We start from the raw sequence: 18,696 nt of genomic DNA, 5'->3' as shown, positions 1-18,696 counted from the left end.
TGACTTCGGCCTTGTCTTTAGCTCTTCCACCCTGACGTCAGTCTGTGGCTAGTGAATAGACATTTTCGGGATTTCCGTTAAAGCTCAGGTTGTTCTTGACGCTGTGGCGAAGGTTTTCCCTTTATTTTCCGGAAGGTGCATCGGCGGTTTCGGCTTCCTCTTTGGTTGCCTCTTTGGCGATGTCGGACTTCCGTTCCGCGAAGGGGGAAGATTCCTGCTTCCGGTTCGAAGAGTCCCCTTCTGTGGCATACCACCTTTAGCAGGTTTTTGGCAAAGCCTTCTCATGCCTGAAGTGGTATTCCTTCTCTTCTTGTTCCTCTTCTTGTTTCTTAAGGCAAGTTTAGGAACAGGCTCAGCCTTTGCTGTCTACGGCTACATAGGCTTCTGCTTGCTTTCGTCCTTTGCTCTCCCGCGGTCATCTTTCTGGTGACGCAGGAATTACTTCCTCTGCTGGAAAAACAGATTACGAGAGACTCGGTTGTGTCAGTACTAGAACACATCCTTGTCTCTTCAGAGGAGATAGGACGTGAGTTTGTTGGAACTTGCATCTCTTTGGAGACGATCTCAGAATTTTTTCGGCCTATGGCCGTTTATTTTGATCTGTTCACATTCAGTGTAGATCAGTTTGCTGATGACGTGTTCATTCTTCGTTCAGCCTTGGCGGGGTGAACGAAGAGCAGATGCTTATATCCTCGCTTCACTATGCTCATGCGGTTTGGTGTCGGAGGGTTTTTGTTCTCGCACTAGCAGTTCACGGAATGAATTCCTTGGGATCTCTTTTTGGTCTTTTGGAGCTTGATGCTGGACGAAAGGAGATCCAGTCGAACAGAGGACATCAGTTCTTCGACTTCTCTCTGAACTGGCAGCCTACGGGCAAGCTCATCCTGGTTTTCATGGTTCGGGAAAACAATTGCTTCGGGAAGGGGGAGGGGCTTCTCTTTCGACAAGCCCCACCTCCAATGAAGTGCTCCCTATCTCGCCCCCCCCTTCCGCCCTTCACTTTCGGAATGACGGGAGGTCCCCTCCCGGGCACTTTCGCTTTGGTTGGTCTCTTTTCACAGCTAATGAATGGTGGGACTGTGAGGTTGGGCTGCTTCAATCAATCTGACGAGTGCATATTTTCTTTCTTGTGCATCAGTCTGATTTTAACACAGCGAACTAGGTCCGCCAGCTCGAGCACCCGCTCAGGTCTCTTCTGGGCGGATCTAGGGCTGACCTTCGGGTATACTGGCTTCCGGCTTCAGTCATTGTAACAGTCGTTTCAGCCACGGGCTGCTGCTTCTGTCGCACTTCCGGCTAGCTGGAGAGGTTGTTTCTCTTACCGACGTCTTAGTTACGTCAGGGTTTTTTAGAATCAACGACTGACCTTTGTGGTCATTGTTTGTCTTTCGCTGAGTCCGACTCTGTCTTTCTCTAGCGATCAGACTTGTTCTGGTGTTTCGTCCAAACTTAAGGTGTGCTTGAGTTGGCCTCGTAGGTTACATTCAGATTTTCTGGGGGGGGCATTGTTTTTGGCAATGTAGGTTTGAGAAGTCATCCTTTGTGGCTTACCTTCTCTCTCAGTTTGGCCAGTCCTCTCCTTTTGGCAGAGGGCTGGCTAATGTTCCAGTTTTTTCCTGAGAACACTTTGTCTCGGGAGACTTTTGACTGGTCGGCTTCATGGTTTTTCGTGTATGCTTACCAGTCTTGTTTTCGGCTTTGGGTTCTTGATTCAATTTCAATTACCTACAAGCAGACTGAACTGCGGACATTATGGCTTTGAGCCATTTTGTTCATGGTCACCGGTCACACCAGGCTTCGTCCGCTGTGACTTCCGCACTTTCAGTTGCTTACGCACATTTGTAAGTAGCTGCTTCCTCGTATTATCTCTTTCTGCTTTCGCATGATCGGGTAGAGGATTACTGGTTACCATCTCTTTTGAGAGCAGCAAGTCTGCTGGTTACGGCACCCTTCTTTAGCATGCTTTATGGGTGACGATGTCAAAGATCGCAGTCAGTTTTATTCTTGACGTTTTTCTTATGTCACTACCCAGGGGTACTTTGTTTCTTTCCTTGGTTAGATTGTACTCTAACGCAGAGAAGCAGTACAGCGTGCTTGGGGGGTGAGCGTTTCTTCACGTTCTTGGAACTTTAGGAACGCTTATGCTCTTTTTGAGTTTTTTCATTGAGTTGGACTCTGGTACTTTGTACTCAGGTGTCTCTCTCTTTCTTTTTGTGTGGAGATTGGTCACTCTTGTCTGGAGCTGACCTATATCTTTCAGGTCTTGTCGGGCTTTGGCATTGCCTTCCAATAGAAAAGGAGGGGGGGGGGGGGGGGTCAGATTGTCTTTCCCCTCCTCTCGGCTTGGGTTCATGTAATCCAGGGCTCTTCTTTCTTCCTGGGCCGTAAAGAAAAGCTTTCTGGCTCTCTGAAGTTGTCTTTAGCAAGCTTTGTCTAAGAGACATCCCGGCTGTCAATCAGGAATTTCTCTGTTCCCTTCGTGACTTGTTGGCAGCGGGCCAGTTCCTGGCAAGGGTGTTAAGAGTGAGTTAGATTTTTCTTTCCCACCGGGCCCTTCCTGCCTTTTTTGGCAGCGGGCCAGTTTCTGGCAAGGTTTTTAGAGTGAGTTAGATTTTCTTTCCCACCGCCTTGTTGATGTTATCTGCTATATGTGATTGGGAGTAAGAATATGTAATTTAATGGAAAATTTTATAAGTAAATTTTCATTTGATTAATATACTTACCCCAATCACATAGTGTAGGCCCTCCCGCCTGCCCCGCTTATGGTTTTTTAGTTTCTTTAAAGCCGTATGATTTGCCATGTGTTGTTAGAGGAAGTGACGTAGTATCCACCATATGGGAGGTAACTCCCGGGATACCGGCTCATTACCAGGGCTATTCTAAGCCTTTTTGGTGATGGGGTTGCTTCCCTTTAAAAATGTTAGACGGGTAAGTGTTTTCAGTACCTAGCATCTCAGACTGTGTCAATGCTATATGTGATTGGGGTAAGTATATTAATCAAATGAAAATTTACTTATAAAATTTTCCAGTTCGGTTCAGCCCTTTCTGCCTCTGGTAGTACTGGGTTGTTCACGAGCACTCTCTCCTTTCGGAGGGGGGGTCGGCTCCCCTCCTGCCTCTGTTCTCTTACCTCGCTTCGAGCGCAGCTTTGTTGGACATGCAGCCCCCTTTTCAAGGGGGAGTGGGGGGGGGGGGGGGGGGCACGGTAAGTGTGCTCTTACGGGTTCGCGTGGTGAGGATCAGTTTGCTGACAGACCCACGTCCCTCCCTTTAGGGGAGGGGTTCCAACCTGAGCACAGCCAATCTGCGGGCTCCCGCCTGCCTGGCATTTCTTTCGCTCATTCACAGCTGGGGTGGGACGTACCACCTTTCCAGGCTACGTTACATACCTCTCCTCTGCCACATTTGGGGCAGGGGGCTGTGTCAGCTGCCCACTCTTTTTCAACCCTCCGGGCTGGACAGGGTGGGGGGCTGTTAGACTGCCGTCGCAGTCTTGAGCGTTACCGCCTTACCAGCGGTAATCGTCAAGCCAGTCAGCACAGCTGGGGTGGGACGTACGGCCTTTCCAGGCTACGTTACATACTCCTCCTCTGCCCCATTTGGGGCAGGGGGCTGTGTTGGCTGCCCGCACTCGTTTTCGCGGGTGGCTCAAACTGGTCAGACCGGTTTTGGCGGCTGGGGCCAGTCTCTCGCACAGCGGTCGGGGAACTATGAGCTTGGCTCTGCTTTGTTCTCGGCAGGGTGCTGTGCCGGCTGCCTACTCCTCTACCCCCTTGGGGTAGGTGAGCGGTGGCGGTGGCAGGCGGAGACAGAACATGCTCTTATCTCTCCAGTCTCCCATTCTTTGTGCTATGACACAATGGATTGTGGACAACAGTATGGCCTTGCCAGTGGTCATTGTCTTCAGCCAGCTTCCGTCACCCCCCCCCTCGGGGTGGGTGAGCGGTGGGGCTACAGGACGTCAGCAGGTGGACAAGTGGGGTTCGGCCGTTTACGGTTGCGTCTCTCATTCAGTCTTTCCCCACTCCAGGGGTTATTGCCGTGACGAACCACCCCCCTCCCCACTCGGGGCGCGGCGTGGCTCAAACCAGGCAGACTGGTTCTCAGCACTGGGACGCTTCTCTCGCACAGCGGGTGGGGTACGGCTGGCCGGGCTTGGCTTGGTCTCGTACCCCCACTCGCCCTCCTTCTTGACAGGGCGCTGTGCCAACTACCAACCCCTCTCCCTCCTCGGGTCAGGTGGGCGGTTGGGTTGGCAGGCAGAGACAGATCACCCCTTTCACTCTCACTCTTGGCGGTGTTATTAGCAGGAGTTTTAGTGCGCTGCCTCCCCCTTCTCCCCTCTTTTGTGTTTTGACACAACTGCTGGTGGGGATTCGGACTCCTCGGTGGTGGAGCGAGAGTGTGTAGCGCTGCCTACTGCTTGAAGGCTCGCTATGCAAAAAGCGGCTGCTGTGGCAGCTTACTTTTTCCCGGATGGGGTGGTGGATTCAGAGCAGGGTGTCTCTCTTCCTCCCTCTTCCGCGGATGACTTTGGGTCTACGCGGGCTTACTCGCAATCGTTTTGATTTGCCGAGTCTCCGGTGATTGCCTACCACATGTCGCAGCTCTTGGCTTGACTCGCACCACAGGGTCGTGGTCTTCAGCCTACACCTTTCCCGCTGCTTCATGCGCATGGTCCTGCTCCTCCTTCTGCTAGCCGGTGGCTGGCTTCTGGGTTTCAGGCTGCTTCGTTCTCACTTTTAGTGCGGAAGAAGATAGGTTGGAATGTCAAGTCTCAGGATCTGATCCAGACATTTTCGTTGCCAAGGGCTAGTTTTCCCGCTCCGCCGGAACTAGTCTCTTGGCTTCACGAATAGACCACAGGGAACGTGGGGTTTCGTGATGTTACCCCTCCCTCTCCTCTCTGGAGGAGGTGGGACGGCATGGTCTAGAGTTATCCGCTTTCGCTGAGACTCTCCTCTGTGCTCTCATACGAGCCATCTTAACCTCCCTGGACTCGTTTAGGGAGGATGCCTTGGATAGGGCCGTAGCCATGCTGCTGGCAGCTCTGGCTAGGGTCATCACCGAGCAGATGAGTTCGTCAGTGATGTTCTATGCCCACACTGTCTTCACCAGGTGTGATCTCCTTTGATTTCACACCGGTTACAGGAAGCAAGGGACAGGCTTTTTTCGGGGTTTTGTTCAAACCTACTCAGACGCCTCAGTCTTGCCCTTCTTTTATAGACAAGTAGCAGCGCATTGATGCGCTCCCGGTCACAAAGTGGGTGTTTCGTTCAGTGACTCCTCCCTCTCCTCTCCGGAGGAGGTGGGACGGCATGGTCTAGAGTTATCAGCTTTGGCTGAGATTTTCCTCTGTGCTCTCACACGAGCCCTCCTTATGCGTCCTGCAGACAGGAAGTGGCTCCGTTTCTGCTGGGGTCACCAGGTTTTTTCAGTTCAGGGCTCTGCCTTTCAGGCTGTTGCTGGCCATGAGTTGTTAACATGGTGGGCATTCAGTCGGTGTTCTGATCAGACGGAGAGCTATCCGTCTCTGGACGACCTCGGTGACTGGTTGATCTTTTATCAGAGTCAATCAGCTTGCCAGCTGCACTTTCAGATGGTGTTGAACCAGGCTCTTTGCCTGGCGTTCTCAGTAAACCAGGCAAAATCCGAGCTGTCCCCATCCGAGGTTTTTTACCCGGGCATGCCGTTCGACACTGTCTCTTGGAAGTTTCGTCCTTCACAGGAGAGAATAGAGAGGCTTTAAGGCTCTTATCACTGCCAGGCTGGCACGAGAGCAGACCTCTGCGAGGTCCTTAGCCTTGATCCTTGGTCATACGGAATCGATGGCTATGCTGGCTCTCTAGTCTTTCCTCAAGTCTCTTTGGGACTCGGCCTCACAGGTCTTGGACAAGAGGGTCCTCCTCCAGGGTGGGTTCCTCCACGCGGGTAGGTGGCTGGAATCCAATTGGATCGCTCAGGGCGTTTTCGCTAGCTTTGTTCCCCCCCGGATTTAGACCGCTTCATGGATGCGTCTCTGTCCGGATGGGAGTCTACATTGGCAATCACAGTCTTGGGGCTGTGGATGTGGACTCAACTCCTTGGGCATCTCAATTGCCTGGAGTTAGGAGCAGTAGCTCTCAGTCTACTAGCCTTTCTCTTTGGCTATATACAGGCATGTCCGGTTGCATACGGACAATACTTCAGTTGCTGTCTATGTGGATGAGCAGGGAAGAGCAAGTTCTCGCTCCCTGTCAGACAGAGTTTACGGGATTCTGATTTGGTTCCTTTCACACTAAATCAATATCTCAGGGGAATGTCTCCCCGGCCGGCTCTATAATCTGGCCGACTCGCTCAGCAGGACCTCTCAGGGCTTGCACACGGGTTGGGCCATCTGCTTACAGGGCTGGACGTTGTGCTGTTTGTGTTACAGATCGTGGGTTTTGACTCTGGTCTTGGTGCATGAAGCACATAGGTCCTCCACTTTCTCTGTGTATGCCCCTCATTGGCCTCCTTGGCCAATTGGTGTATAGAGCGGGGGTGCAACTCCTTAGCGCCCCTCTCTTAATCCAGGTGGTTAATCACCTCTGTTTCTTATTGGCTCTGGGCGGCTTGGCCTCTTCTTGGAGGTTCCGGCGTCTCTGCTATCTCAGCTACTTTGTTCATGGCGCTTTTGCGGGCATGATCAAAGGACTTTGTTTTAGGAGGTTTAGAGGCGTACCCTTGTATAACGCGTAGGACTTTGTTCTTCTTACTCTGGGCCTCAGCCCCGAAGGGCAGTGAGACCCATGCGTTAAACTGGCACGGTTGGCCTAGTGGTAAGGCGTCCGCCCCGTGATCGGGAGGTCGTGGGTTCGAACCCCGGCCGGGTCATACCTAAGACTTTAAAATTGGCAATCTAGTGGCTGCTCCGCCTGGCGTCTGGCATTATTGGGTTAGTGCTAGGACTGGTTGGTCCAGTGTCAGAATAATGTCACTGGGTGAGACATGAAGCCTGTGCTGCGACTTCTGTCTTGTGTGTGGCGCACGTTATATGTCAAAGCAGCACCGCCCTGATATGGCCCTTCGTGGTTGGCTGGGCGTTAAGCAAACAAACAAACAAACAAACAAACCCGTGCGTTATTGGGGTTTACCGGAGGATGTAGCCTTGGAACATATAGTTCCGTTTTTTCACGGCTTTTCGGCCAGATTTCCTGGATTCAGAAACCTGGTCAATCTCCTCTGGTGTTTAATTCCCTCCTCTCGAGAAGATTCTCGCTCCGGGCGATTTGGATTTTCTAACTGTCTGGTTAGAGTTTTAAAATCCTTTTTAACTTGCGCTCAGTCAATTGGAACTAAGAGCCAAAAGCTCATGTTCTTAGCTCTTTACACTATAGGTGAAAGAGGCTTCTCTTAATTGACGCTCACAAGAGGTGTTGCTACTTTCATAGGACAGTCCTATGAGTGGTTGCCTATTGAATACAAAAGGGGGGGGGGGGCGTTCAGTCCTCCCTCTGTTCCTTTACAGGTGTTCAGTAGTCCAGAGCCTGGGGTTCTTCTCTCGCTGGTGGTGTTCCTGTCGCCTATGCGAAGTTTTGCCAACAGCTCTTTGGAGGTCTGATGACGTGTTCATCAATTTTTTACCCCCTGGACATCTCCTGCTCTTGACTTGATGAGGCCTTTTCTTTGCCCTCGTTAGTTTCTGCAGGACAGGTTCTTTCTGGGACATAATTAAGTCCCTCCTCCTTTTGGAGCAATCTGCATTTATGAGAATTGCGGTAAGAATATGTAATTTAATCGAACATTTCAATAATAAATTTTCATTTGATTAATATACTTACCAATTCTCATAGTTAATACCCTCCCATCCATCCCCGCTACTTAATTTCCTACGGGATTTTGAGAAGTCTCGAATGATTATTCCGGATGCCGGCGCTCATGTGGTGCGCGGTGGGTTATGGGTAACCAGGTGGGACAGGTCATAGCAACGGCTATGGCATCTGTTTTTAGCTTGGTTACCACCCTTGCAAGGGCAGGTAATTTGAGTAGTTTTTTGACATCTAGTATGTGAGATTGAAGTCAATGCATTTATGAGAATTGGGTAAGTACATTAATCAAATGAAAATTTATTATTGAAATTTTCTAGTTATTCTTTTGTGTGCATTTTCAGGCCTACCTCATCAACATTTTCTTCATCTTCATTCCTGTTCAAATGATGCCCTTGTTACACCTGCTAGTCAGCCAGTGAGTGACCATGCACTTCTTCCCTGTCATTTCTTTCTTAAGAGTTATCAGGCATTGTTGCAGCAAACTTCATTGGATTCACTTGAGGGAAGTTTCTGTTAGCAGTTGTTTAGTTGTTTAGCATATTTTTATGAACAGTACTTTTTGTATTACCGGCACGGTTGGCCTAGTGGTAAGGCGTCCGCCCCGGGATCGGGAGGTCGTGGGTTCGAACCCCGGCCGGGTCATACCTAAGACTTTAAAATTGGCAATCTAGTGGCTGCTCCGCCTGGCGTCTGGCATTATGGGGTTAGTGCTAGGACTGGTTGGTCCGGTGTCAGAATAATGTCACTGGGTGAGACATGAAGCCTGTGCTGCGACTTCTGTCTTGTGTGTGGCGCACGTTAAATGTCAAAGCAGCACCGCCCTGATATGGCCCTTCGTGGTCGGCTGGGCGTTAAGCAAACAAACAAACAAAACTTTTTGTATTATATAACTGATATCAAGATGAGAGTAGGAATTATGACAGTACCTAACAAGTCATGATTGAGCACAGGCTAAAGGAGTATTACCATCTTCTCTTGCCAAATACTAGAGTTGACTTATTTAATCCTAGGTTTGCAGATGAAAATCAGAGGTAGGCCTTGCAGACACTCTAAATGCGTCCAGTATGTGCAGCCGCCTCATTTGTGGAAGAAAGGGAGGGCTGGTGATTACATTCAAATCTCTTCCACCAAGTTAGGCAATGTTTCAGTCAGAAAAAAAGTATACCTTTGAAGATGAATGCTGCAAAACTGCAACATTCTGAAACTTACAGGAACTCTGACTTTCATCTTGAAACCAGCCAGTGTGCGGTTGTCTCTATTTCAAATGACAAGAATTGTAATAACACTTTTACCAACAAAAAAAGCAAAGGTTTTTACAATATTTTGTTCTACATTACTTATGGAGTTATAGTGAAAAGAAAGGGAAGAAGTCTCGTGAAGCAATAGCAAAACATTTAGTCCATCTGTTGGTCTGAAACTTAAAACAAGTCACGTAAGGCGAAATTACTACATTTAGTCAAGCTGTGGAACTCACAGAATGAAACTGAACGCACTGCATTTTTTCACAATGACTGTAGTCCGCCGCTTGTGCAAAACGGAGTGAAACTGACGAGCCTGTTCAGCGTGGTAGTGGTTTCGCTGTGCTGCATAGCACGCTTTTCTGTACCTCTCTTCGTTTGAACTTTCTGAGCGTGTTTTTAATCCAAACATATCATATCTATATGTTTTTGGAATCAGGAACCGACAAGGAATAAGATGAAATTGTTTTTAAATCGATTTCGGAAATTTGATTTTGATAATAATTTTTATATTTTTAATTTTCAGACCTTGTTTTTAATCCGAATATAACATATTTATATGTTTTTGGAATCAGAAAATGATGAAGAATAAGATGAACGTAAATTTGGATCGTTTTATAAAAAAATAATTTTAATTACAATTTTCAAATTTTTAATGACCAAAGTCATTAATTAATTTTTAAGCACCAAGCTGAAATGCAATACCGAAGTACGGCCTTCGTCGAAGATCACTTGGCCAAAATTTCAATCAATTTGATTGAAAAATGAGGGTGTGACAGTGCCGCCTCAACTTTTACAAAAAGCCGGATATGACGTCATCAAAGGTATTTATCGAAAAAATGACAAAAACGTCCGGGGATATCATACCCAGGAACTCTCATGTCAAATTTCATAAAGATCGGTCCAGTAGTTTACTCTCAATCGCTCTACACACACACACGCACACACACACACACACACATACACCACGACCCTCGTCTCGATTCCCCCTCTATGTTAAAACATTTAGTCAAAACTTGACGTAAAAAGGCAACACTGGAAACCCAGGATCAGTCATATTGAGACTAGCAGAGCCGGTTTCAATGAAGTCCGCGTTTAAGCTTCCCTCTGCCAGATTCTATACTCATAAGTGTCAAGTCCAGTGACCACTGACCAGCTCTGAAATCAGAGCTAGCGTACTTGAATTGTTATTGGGATAAAGAGGCATGACCCACTTAGCTTAGTCTTGAGAAGAGGAAAAGAGGCTTTTATCGCCCAATGTAGATCAGCTTGTGTTTGTGCCTGTGTTGAAGTCGTCAATGAGGTGTTGATGTCGCTGCCATTGCGTGCTTAGTGGGGTTTCAAATAAACCACTTGAACCCTACCAAGTTGGAGTTTGAGATTGAATGTGAACCAGTGAGTCCCACATTATTTATACCAGGAATAAAGACCATACCAAACCATAAACAATATTTTATAATAACAATAATCAGTTTAGTCCTTCTCCTGAAGAGCTGTTTAAAACGAGTTGTGCCTGCAATTCCACCACAACGTCGATATGTTAAGTTTTTTGAGTCACTTGAGAAAAAGTGACTCTATGTAATCGGTCAGTGTTAGTCTGTCCGGCCGGCCGTCTGTCCGGCCGGCCGTCCGTAGACACCACCTTAACGTTGGACTTTTCTCGGAAACTATCAAAGCGATCGGGCTCATATTTTGTTTAGTCGTGACCTCCAATGACCTCTACACTTTAACGATGGTTTCGTTGACCTTTGACCTTTTTCAAGGTCACAGGTCAGCGTCAAAGGAAAAATTAGACATTTTATATCTTTGACAAAGTTCATCGGATGTGATTGAAACTTTGTAGGATTATTCTTTACATCAAAGTATTTACATCTGTAGCCTTTTACGAACGTTATCAGAAAAACAAGGGAGATAACTAGCCTTTTCTGTTCGGCAACACACAACTTAACGTTGGGCTTTTCTCGGAAACTATAAAAGTGACCGGGCTCAAATTTTATGTGAACGTGACTCATTGTGTTGTGAATAGCAATTTCTTCCTGTCCATCTGATGCCTCATATAATATTCAGAACTGCGAAAGTGACTCGATCGAGCGTTTGCTCTTCTTGTTTTGTATGGAATTGCTCCACACAAACATAGTACATGTACCTAATTTGCATAAACCAATTTTATTTCATTTTGAGCCCATTTTTAGAGTAAACATGACATTAGATTTTTGAGAGTTTTAATGACCAAATTCATTGATAAATTTTAAAGCCTCTAAGCTAAAATGCAATTCCAGAGTCCGGACTTAGTCAAAGATTGCTGGACCCAAATTTCAATCCATTTGAATGAAAAATGAGGATGTGACAGTGCCGCCTCAAATTTTGTTTTTGTTTGGCATCATCAAAGACTTTTTATTGAAAAAATTAGAGAAAAAATGTCAAGGGATGCAGAATCATGTGGGAGAATTTCTATATCAAGTTTTGTGAAGATCTGTTGAGTATTTTTTTGGGAATCACTCTATACACTCACACAATTTTTTCCAGGAAGGTGTGGTTATGGGTGTGCTTGCTGCTTTTGTCCCTACCCATGCGAGTGGCGGCTAATTCTTGTTTTGCTGGCTCATCTTTGCTCATCAACAACTCTGTCCCCACGGGCATGGCAGGCAAGGTCAATGGAATTGGAATGACTGCAACTGCAGTTGCCAGGTATGACTTATTTAAATACAATCACTTGGGTCATGAAAGCTGAAGGCTAACTTGGCCAACCAGTGCCATGGTTATTGACTCAATTAGCAGTGGCGCAGTGGCCTAGTGGATAAGACATCGGCCTCCTAATCGGAAGGGTTAGAGTTGAAATCCCGGCCGCGGCTGCTTGGTGGGTTAAGGGTAGAGATTTTTCCGATCTCCCAGGTCAACTTATGTGCAGACCTGCTAGTGACTTAACCCCCTTCGTGTGTACACACAAGACCAAGTACGCACGGAAAAGATCCTGTAATCCATGTCATAGTTTGGTGGGTTATAGAAACATGAAACTATCCAGCATGCTTCCCCCGAAAGCGGAGTATGGCTGTCTAAATGGTGGAGTAAAAACGGTCATACACGTAAAACCCACTCCTCGTGTGAAAACATGTGTGAACGTGGGAGTTTCAACCCATGAACGAAGAAGAAGACTCGCCTAGGTAATCGGTGAGTCTTTAGTAAAAAGCAGTGTTCAGATGGCAGGTCAGCTGTCCATCAGTCTGTTCGTCCGTCTTTGGAAAAACTTTACAGGGACATTTTGTCAGATGCTATTGCAGCTAGATCTCTGAAACTTCACATAGTTTCTGGGTATGATGACCTCTAGACATGAACTAAGACAGTTTGACCCTCATCAAATTTCAAGGTCAAGGCGGAGTCGAGTTTGTGTAAAATAGAAAATGGAAAACTATCCATTTCTGGAACGTTTTTGAAGCATCAAGTCTGCTTGACCCTTCTTGATGACGTTCCCAGCAAGGTCAGGTTTGGATACAATAGTAGATGACATTTTTTCATTTTTGAGTCACTTGAGAAAAAGTGACTCTATGTAATCGGTCAGTGTTAGTCTGTCCGGCCGGCCGTCCGTAGACACCACCTTAACGTTGGACTTTTCTCGGAAACTATCAAAGCGATCCGGCTCATATTTTGTTTAGTCGTGACCTCCAATGACCTCTACACTTTAACGATGGTTTCGTTGACCTTTGACCTTTTTCAAGGTCACAGGTCAGCGTCAAAGGAAAAATTAGACATTTTATATCTTTGACAAAGTTCATCGGATGTGATTGAAACTTTGTAGGATTATTCTTTACATCAAAGTATTTACATCTGTAGCCTTTTACGAACGTTATCAGAAAAACAAGGGAGATAACTAGCCTTTTCTGTTCGGCAACACACAACTTAACGTTGGGCTTTTCTCGGAAACTATAAAAGTGACCGGGCTCAAATTTTATGTGAACGTGACTCCCAGTGACCTCTACACTTTGACGTCTGCTTTGGTGACCTTTGACCTTTTTCAAGGTCACAGGTATGTCTTGAAGGAAAAAAATTGAAATATCATATCTCTGAAACTATTCATCGGATTTGATTCAAACTTTATAGGATTATTCTTTACATCAAATTATTTACATCTGTATTGTGTTGTGAATAGCAATTTCTTCCTGTCCATCTGATGCCTCATATAATATTCAGAACTGCGAAAGTGACTCGATCGAGCGTTTGCTCTTCTTGTTTTAACGTTTCTGAAGCTGGATTTTTAAAACTTCACACACTTCGAGAGTGTTATGGACTCCAGGCATCTACCAACTCTGGTTGACCCTTGTAATATTTCAAGGTCACAGCAGGGTCAAAAAGTAGGAAATGCTCGTTTTCTTGAACATTGATCTATAGAGCCAATTAGCTTTGAAATTTCATACACCTCCAGGGTTTCATGACTTCCAATTACAAGACCCAAGCGTGGTGTACTCTAGTCAATTTCAAAGTTGACCTTTAATGCAGAGCATAGTGTTGGGAGTGTGTGTGTATGTGTGTGTGTGCATGTGTGTGAGTGTGTTTATGCAGGGTTGGCCGATCACCAGGGGCTGGTAAAAAATCTGCCAGGCTAGTAGAAACCGACTGGCGGGCCAGCAAAAATTCTGGTCAAATGAAAAACAAGTTAAGTTTGTACTTTCAAGTTTCTAAGCCATAAAAAAAACTGCGCAAGCAGGAACTTCTGTTGTCTACAACGAATGCCGCCATGTTCTATTGAAACGAGAGCGAGACTCCTACCTCTGACATACTACCAGCATTTCATCCGCGCTGCTGCGAAGTTGTTTGTATTTTCCCTACTGATTCAGAGACTGTGAGATTCCAAACGCGCATGTAGATCTATCACTGATCACAACATAACTTTAAAAGGCTGGACTGCCAAAAAGAAGGAGAAAAACGAACGGCATGAGAAAGACAAAAGATCAACCATTCAAAGAAGACTGGTGAGTGAATGCCCGTTGCGGGGAGGAGCAAGAGGTTGAAGTTTGGTGGGGAGATGACGTTGGGTTTTATTTTGTTGAACATTTCCAAGAACATGAAAAGACAAGATGCATTTTTGATTGGAACAAAATGGCTCAAGTTGTCAATGTCAATTCCAACTAAACATAGATTGCTCACATTTTGAGTGCAACTTCCCGGACCCAGCAAAGAACAGTGCAAAAAAGCCAGCTGGGATTGCTCACCACAGTCAAGTTGTGGATCGTATAATTGCTAATTTGTGTGCATAAATAAATGAGTCATTCGTACTGTCATTCACACCATTGCGTCATTATCTAATGTTTTGTGTGGTATTTCCAGGGCAGGTAAAGTTTTTGCAGGCAAGTGACTTTCTTGGCAAGTTAAATTTGTAGGTTTGGCCATCCCTGCTGTGTGTGAGTGTGTGTACGTTTGTGTGTGTGTATCTGTGTGTGGTTGTGTGTCTGAGACTGTGTGTGGAAAAGCAGCTTTCACCTGTAAATTTAATTTGTTTTCTGTGTGCAGAACTCTAGCACCCACAATAGGGGGTGCCATGTTTGCCTGGACTGTGAAAATGAGTCAGACATATGGTCCACCACTGGATGTCAACCTGACTTTCGTGTTCTTTGGCTTTGTCCTCTTCATTTCCGCACTGCAGTGTATCTTTCTACCAGACCACCTAAATCATCAGAAAAAGTGAAGCACCTGGGTTGTGAGCTGTATTCTGTGCCAACTACTGCTCTGAGCCAACTACATGTATTAGGACTCAAAAACGAATGACGGGAGTTCTTGGTCTCCATTTAAAGCCAATACAAATCGATACCTTTGATAAAGGAAGGCAAAAATGTTTTAATTGTGAAACAGTTATCGCCAGGTCTCTGTCTCAGATTGAGTTAGTACTCAGCTTCATGGACTGCATGCTTACAAGTTTATACAACCATGAAGAAAAGCTCAGGACTGTTGTGAAAGAAATACCCACTTTCATATAAGAAAAATAATAAATCTATTTAGATGCTTGAAGTATAAAGAGCACTCATATATAAACAGGGACGTAGAACAACACATGCCTGCCCACCCGCAGCAAGTAGAATTTTGCTGGCAGATTAGAAATTGCGAATCAGTCACCCTACGGGCTAATGGCAATTTTGTCAACTAGCTTACGAAGCAGCAGTTCACAGTCCACCCACCTTTCTTCTGAATTGTAGCCTGTGACTGGTCTAAATCTTGTCAAAATATAAAACTTTACTGTTTTCATTTCACTAAAGTTTGTTTGTCTTTTGCTTTGTTCTAGAAAGAAATTCGTTTTAAGTTTTTGGCCATCACAGCAAAGCCAATAAATGGCATGTGATGGCTGTGTTCTGGCTTGTGATTGAGCTACTTATCGAACACATATGGTAACAAACATGACTGCTACTCCATAGTTGTCGACTCTATACTTGTTCAACATCCTCAAAGAGTTTAAAGGTATCATATGTCTTGGTTAAGAAAAGTTAAGCGTTTTTGTACTTTGTACCAAAAATCCAAGGGGTATTGAGTGTGCAGTTTCCGAATCATCCTTGCCGGAGACTTCAATTGCCCAGACATCAACTGGACGACGCACACCGCCCACTCCTCAGGGAAAGACAACGAGATACAAGAGCACCTCATCAACATCACATCAAACGCACTCCTCACCCAAGTACACCACACCCCCACCCGAGGCCCCAACCTACTAGACCTTGTGTTCACCTCCAACCCCACCCTGGTGAAATCGACTGCCAGCGTACCTGGCGTCTCAGACCATGACATTGTCGCTGCGGACTTTGACGCCCAGCCACAGATTACGCGCCAGAAGCCCCGTAAATGCTACAAGTTCAAGAAGGCTAACTGGGACCAGATAAGAAGTGACCTTACCGTGACTGATGAACACAAGGAGGGAAAAGACGTCGACACCCTATGGTCCACATTCAAGAACCTACTTCTGAACACCATGGAAACCAACATCCCAACCTTTACACTAAAACCATCGCAGACCCTACCCTGGCTAACCGTCCCTCTGAAACGTATGCTGAAACGCAAGAAACGCCTCTTCCACCGAGCGAGATCCTCCAACAACTGGTCCCCTTACCGCCGATTCCAAAAACACTGCAAAAGAGAGTTACGCCGAGCTGAGTGGAAGTACATCAATGGCACCATCCAAGAAGGGCTAGATAGGAACGACACCAAGCCATTCTGGCGGTTCATCAAGGCCAGGAAACAGGACAATGTCGGAGTAGCCCCCCTCAAAACCAAAGGCCAACTCCACAGTGACAGCCAGTCAAAAGCGGACATCCTCCTTAACCAGTTCAAATCTGTCTTCACCAAGGCTTCCTCCCAACCCCTCCCCCACCTTCAATCCACCACCCCTGACATCCCACCCATTACCATCACAGTCCCCGGAGTCACCAAGCTGCTACGACAACTGAAAGTCAACAAGGCGTCCGGGCCAGACGGCATCCTGAACACCGTCCTCAAGACCCTCGCCGACAGCGTCGGCCCAGCGCTTGCACTGATCTTCCAGACCTCTGTCGACAGTGGACGCCTACCCAAGGACTGGTTGTCAGCCACGAGCCCGCCAACTATCGCCCAATCTCCCTTACCTCTGTCCCCTGCAAACTCCTCGAACACATCATCTTCCGCCACATTATGCCATTTTCAAGCCCACAAAATCCTTACAAACCTGAACCACGGCTTTCGATCTGGCTACTCCACCGAAACCCAACTACTAACCACCACCAGCGACCTACTGCAATCTTTTGATCAAGGCAAACAAATTGACATGGCCATACTAGACTTTTCCAAAGCATTCGACACCGTCCCCCACGACCGGCTCCTCCTCAAGTTGGCCAACTATGGCATCACAGGCCCCCTCCACGCATGGCTTCACTGCTTCCTCACGGAACGCAGCATGCAAGTCGTCGTTGAAGGCAGTACGTCCCAGCCCACTACCGTCGACTCGGGCGTTCCACAAGGCACCGTGTTGGGCCCACTCCTCTTTCTCAGCCACATCAACGACCTCCCGCAGGCAGTTAGATCCCAGGTTAGGCTGTTCGCCGACGACTGTCTCGTTTACAGAGAGATCGACACCTTCAACGACCACCACACCCTACAAGAGGACCTGAAGTGTCTAGAAGGCTGGGCAGAGAAATGGGGAATGCGCTTCAACGCCACCAAGTGCTATGTCATGAGCATCTCCCACAAACCACCCTCCACCTTCATGTACTCCCTCAACAACACCATCCTCAAAACTCCCTTCCAACCCATACCTAGGCATCCTATTAAATAACATATTCTTACTCCGAATCACATTAGCATTGAGTCACCTGAGATGCTTATCACTGAAAAACGCTTACCCGGCTAAAAATTTTAAAGGGAAGCAACCCATCACCAAAACGAAAGTGAAAGTAGCTTTGGTAATGGGCCAGCACACCGGGAGTTACCTCCCATACGGGTGTGTGCCACGTCACTTCCTCTAGGAACACGTGCCTATTCTCATACGTCTTTTTCACCTCGGAGAGGACGGTTCACTTTTAGAACGCTCTGTGGCTGACCTTGTGTGTTTGAGTGACACCCGCCGGCCACGTTACCCAGCTTTTCTGCTCGCCTTGCCTACAGTTTGGTGAGCTCGTTCCCGTTTGTTGTTGGTTTTTGCGCTGTTTTCGTTACTGTACGTTGTCCGTTTTTTGCGGACTTGTGTGTCAGTGACTTGCGTGTTTAGCCATTTTGTTGTGTGAGTTAGTTAGCTAGCTCGTGTGACTTTGCTCGTAGCTCTGCGTGCCCCTTTCTGTGTTGGGCAAGTGTAGCTATAGTATTTTGTTGACGCGAAAGAGTGTGTGTTTACTGTGTTTTCAGTCGTTTAGACTTACGTTTCAGTAAATTTTTTCGCGTTGCCACGCGTTGTTGACTTGTGTGTCGGTTACTTGCGTGTTTCGCCTTTTTGTTGTGTGAGTTAGTTTCTAGCTCGTGTGACTTTGTTTGTAGCTCTACGTGCCTCTGTTTTTGTTGGGCAAGTGTAGCTATCGTAATTTGTTGACGCGAAAGTGTGTGTTTTTTACTGAGTTTTCAGTCGTTTAGACTTACGTTCAGTAAAATGTTTTCGTGTTGTTTACTTGGATTGGACAGCATGTCTGATTCAGACAAGCGCTGTGGCAAGTCGGACCCCAAGGGGAAATTTTAAGCCTAAGGCTTCTTCTTAAGCAGTTTTACTTGTACAGACCAAGAACGTAGCACTTTGTTGTCTGTACCTATTTCGGCGCCTAGCGCTGTTACTACTTCTGCTATCTTTTGCGGCGCCTAGCGCTACTGTTACGTCTGCTCCGGTTCTCTACTACGGAGACTTCGTCCTCGTTGTTAGCACCTGTGCAGGGTGCGTTGGTTCCTTTCTGTTTAAGACACTGGTTCCGGAAATCCGCAGCTTGGTGCAGGCAGAGTTCCAGCGTTCCGTCGCCAGTTGTTTGGCGTTTCCGGCATCTGGCAGTGACGTCCGGGCGTTGGCTTCCGTGTCTTTGCCTTCCATTTCCGGTTTGGAGCAGCGTCCTCCCTCTTCAGCTGCGGCTGGTAAGCAGAGCTGGTCCGATAGCCCTCGTGAGGCGCCTGGACGTTCTCTCTCGGGAGACAGCTCTTTCGCATCGGGTCACGACCGATACCATGCTGATCTTTCATTTCCGGCGATA

At 46.9% G+C, this 18,696-nt stretch overlaps 1 protein-coding gene across 1 annotated transcript in view; it reads left to right on the top strand.

The window, feature by feature from the left end:
* The window catches only part of LOC138977045 (uncharacterized), a 100,855-nt gene extending 86,150 nt beyond the window's left edge, over positions 1-14,705 (top strand). Inside the window, exons 11-13 of the mRNA XM_070349949.1 lie at positions 8,132-8,205; positions 11,555-11,716; positions 14,531-14,705. Coding sequence (XP_070206050.1) covers positions 8,132-8,205; positions 11,555-11,716; positions 14,531-14,705 — 411 coding nt within the window. The remainder of the gene's footprint in view (positions 1-8,131; positions 8,206-11,554; positions 11,717-14,530) is intronic.
* Positions 14,706-18,696: the final 3,991 nt, after the last annotated feature.

The sequence above is a fragment of the Littorina saxatilis genome, linkage group LG9 (genome assembly GCF_037325665.1).
Source record: "Littorina saxatilis isolate snail1 linkage group LG9, US_GU_Lsax_2.0, whole genome shotgun sequence".
Taxonomy (NCBI): Eukaryota; Metazoa; Mollusca; class Gastropoda; order Littorinimorpha; family Littorinidae; genus Littorina; species Littorina saxatilis.
This window is presented reverse-complemented; position numbering and strand designations above follow the sequence as displayed.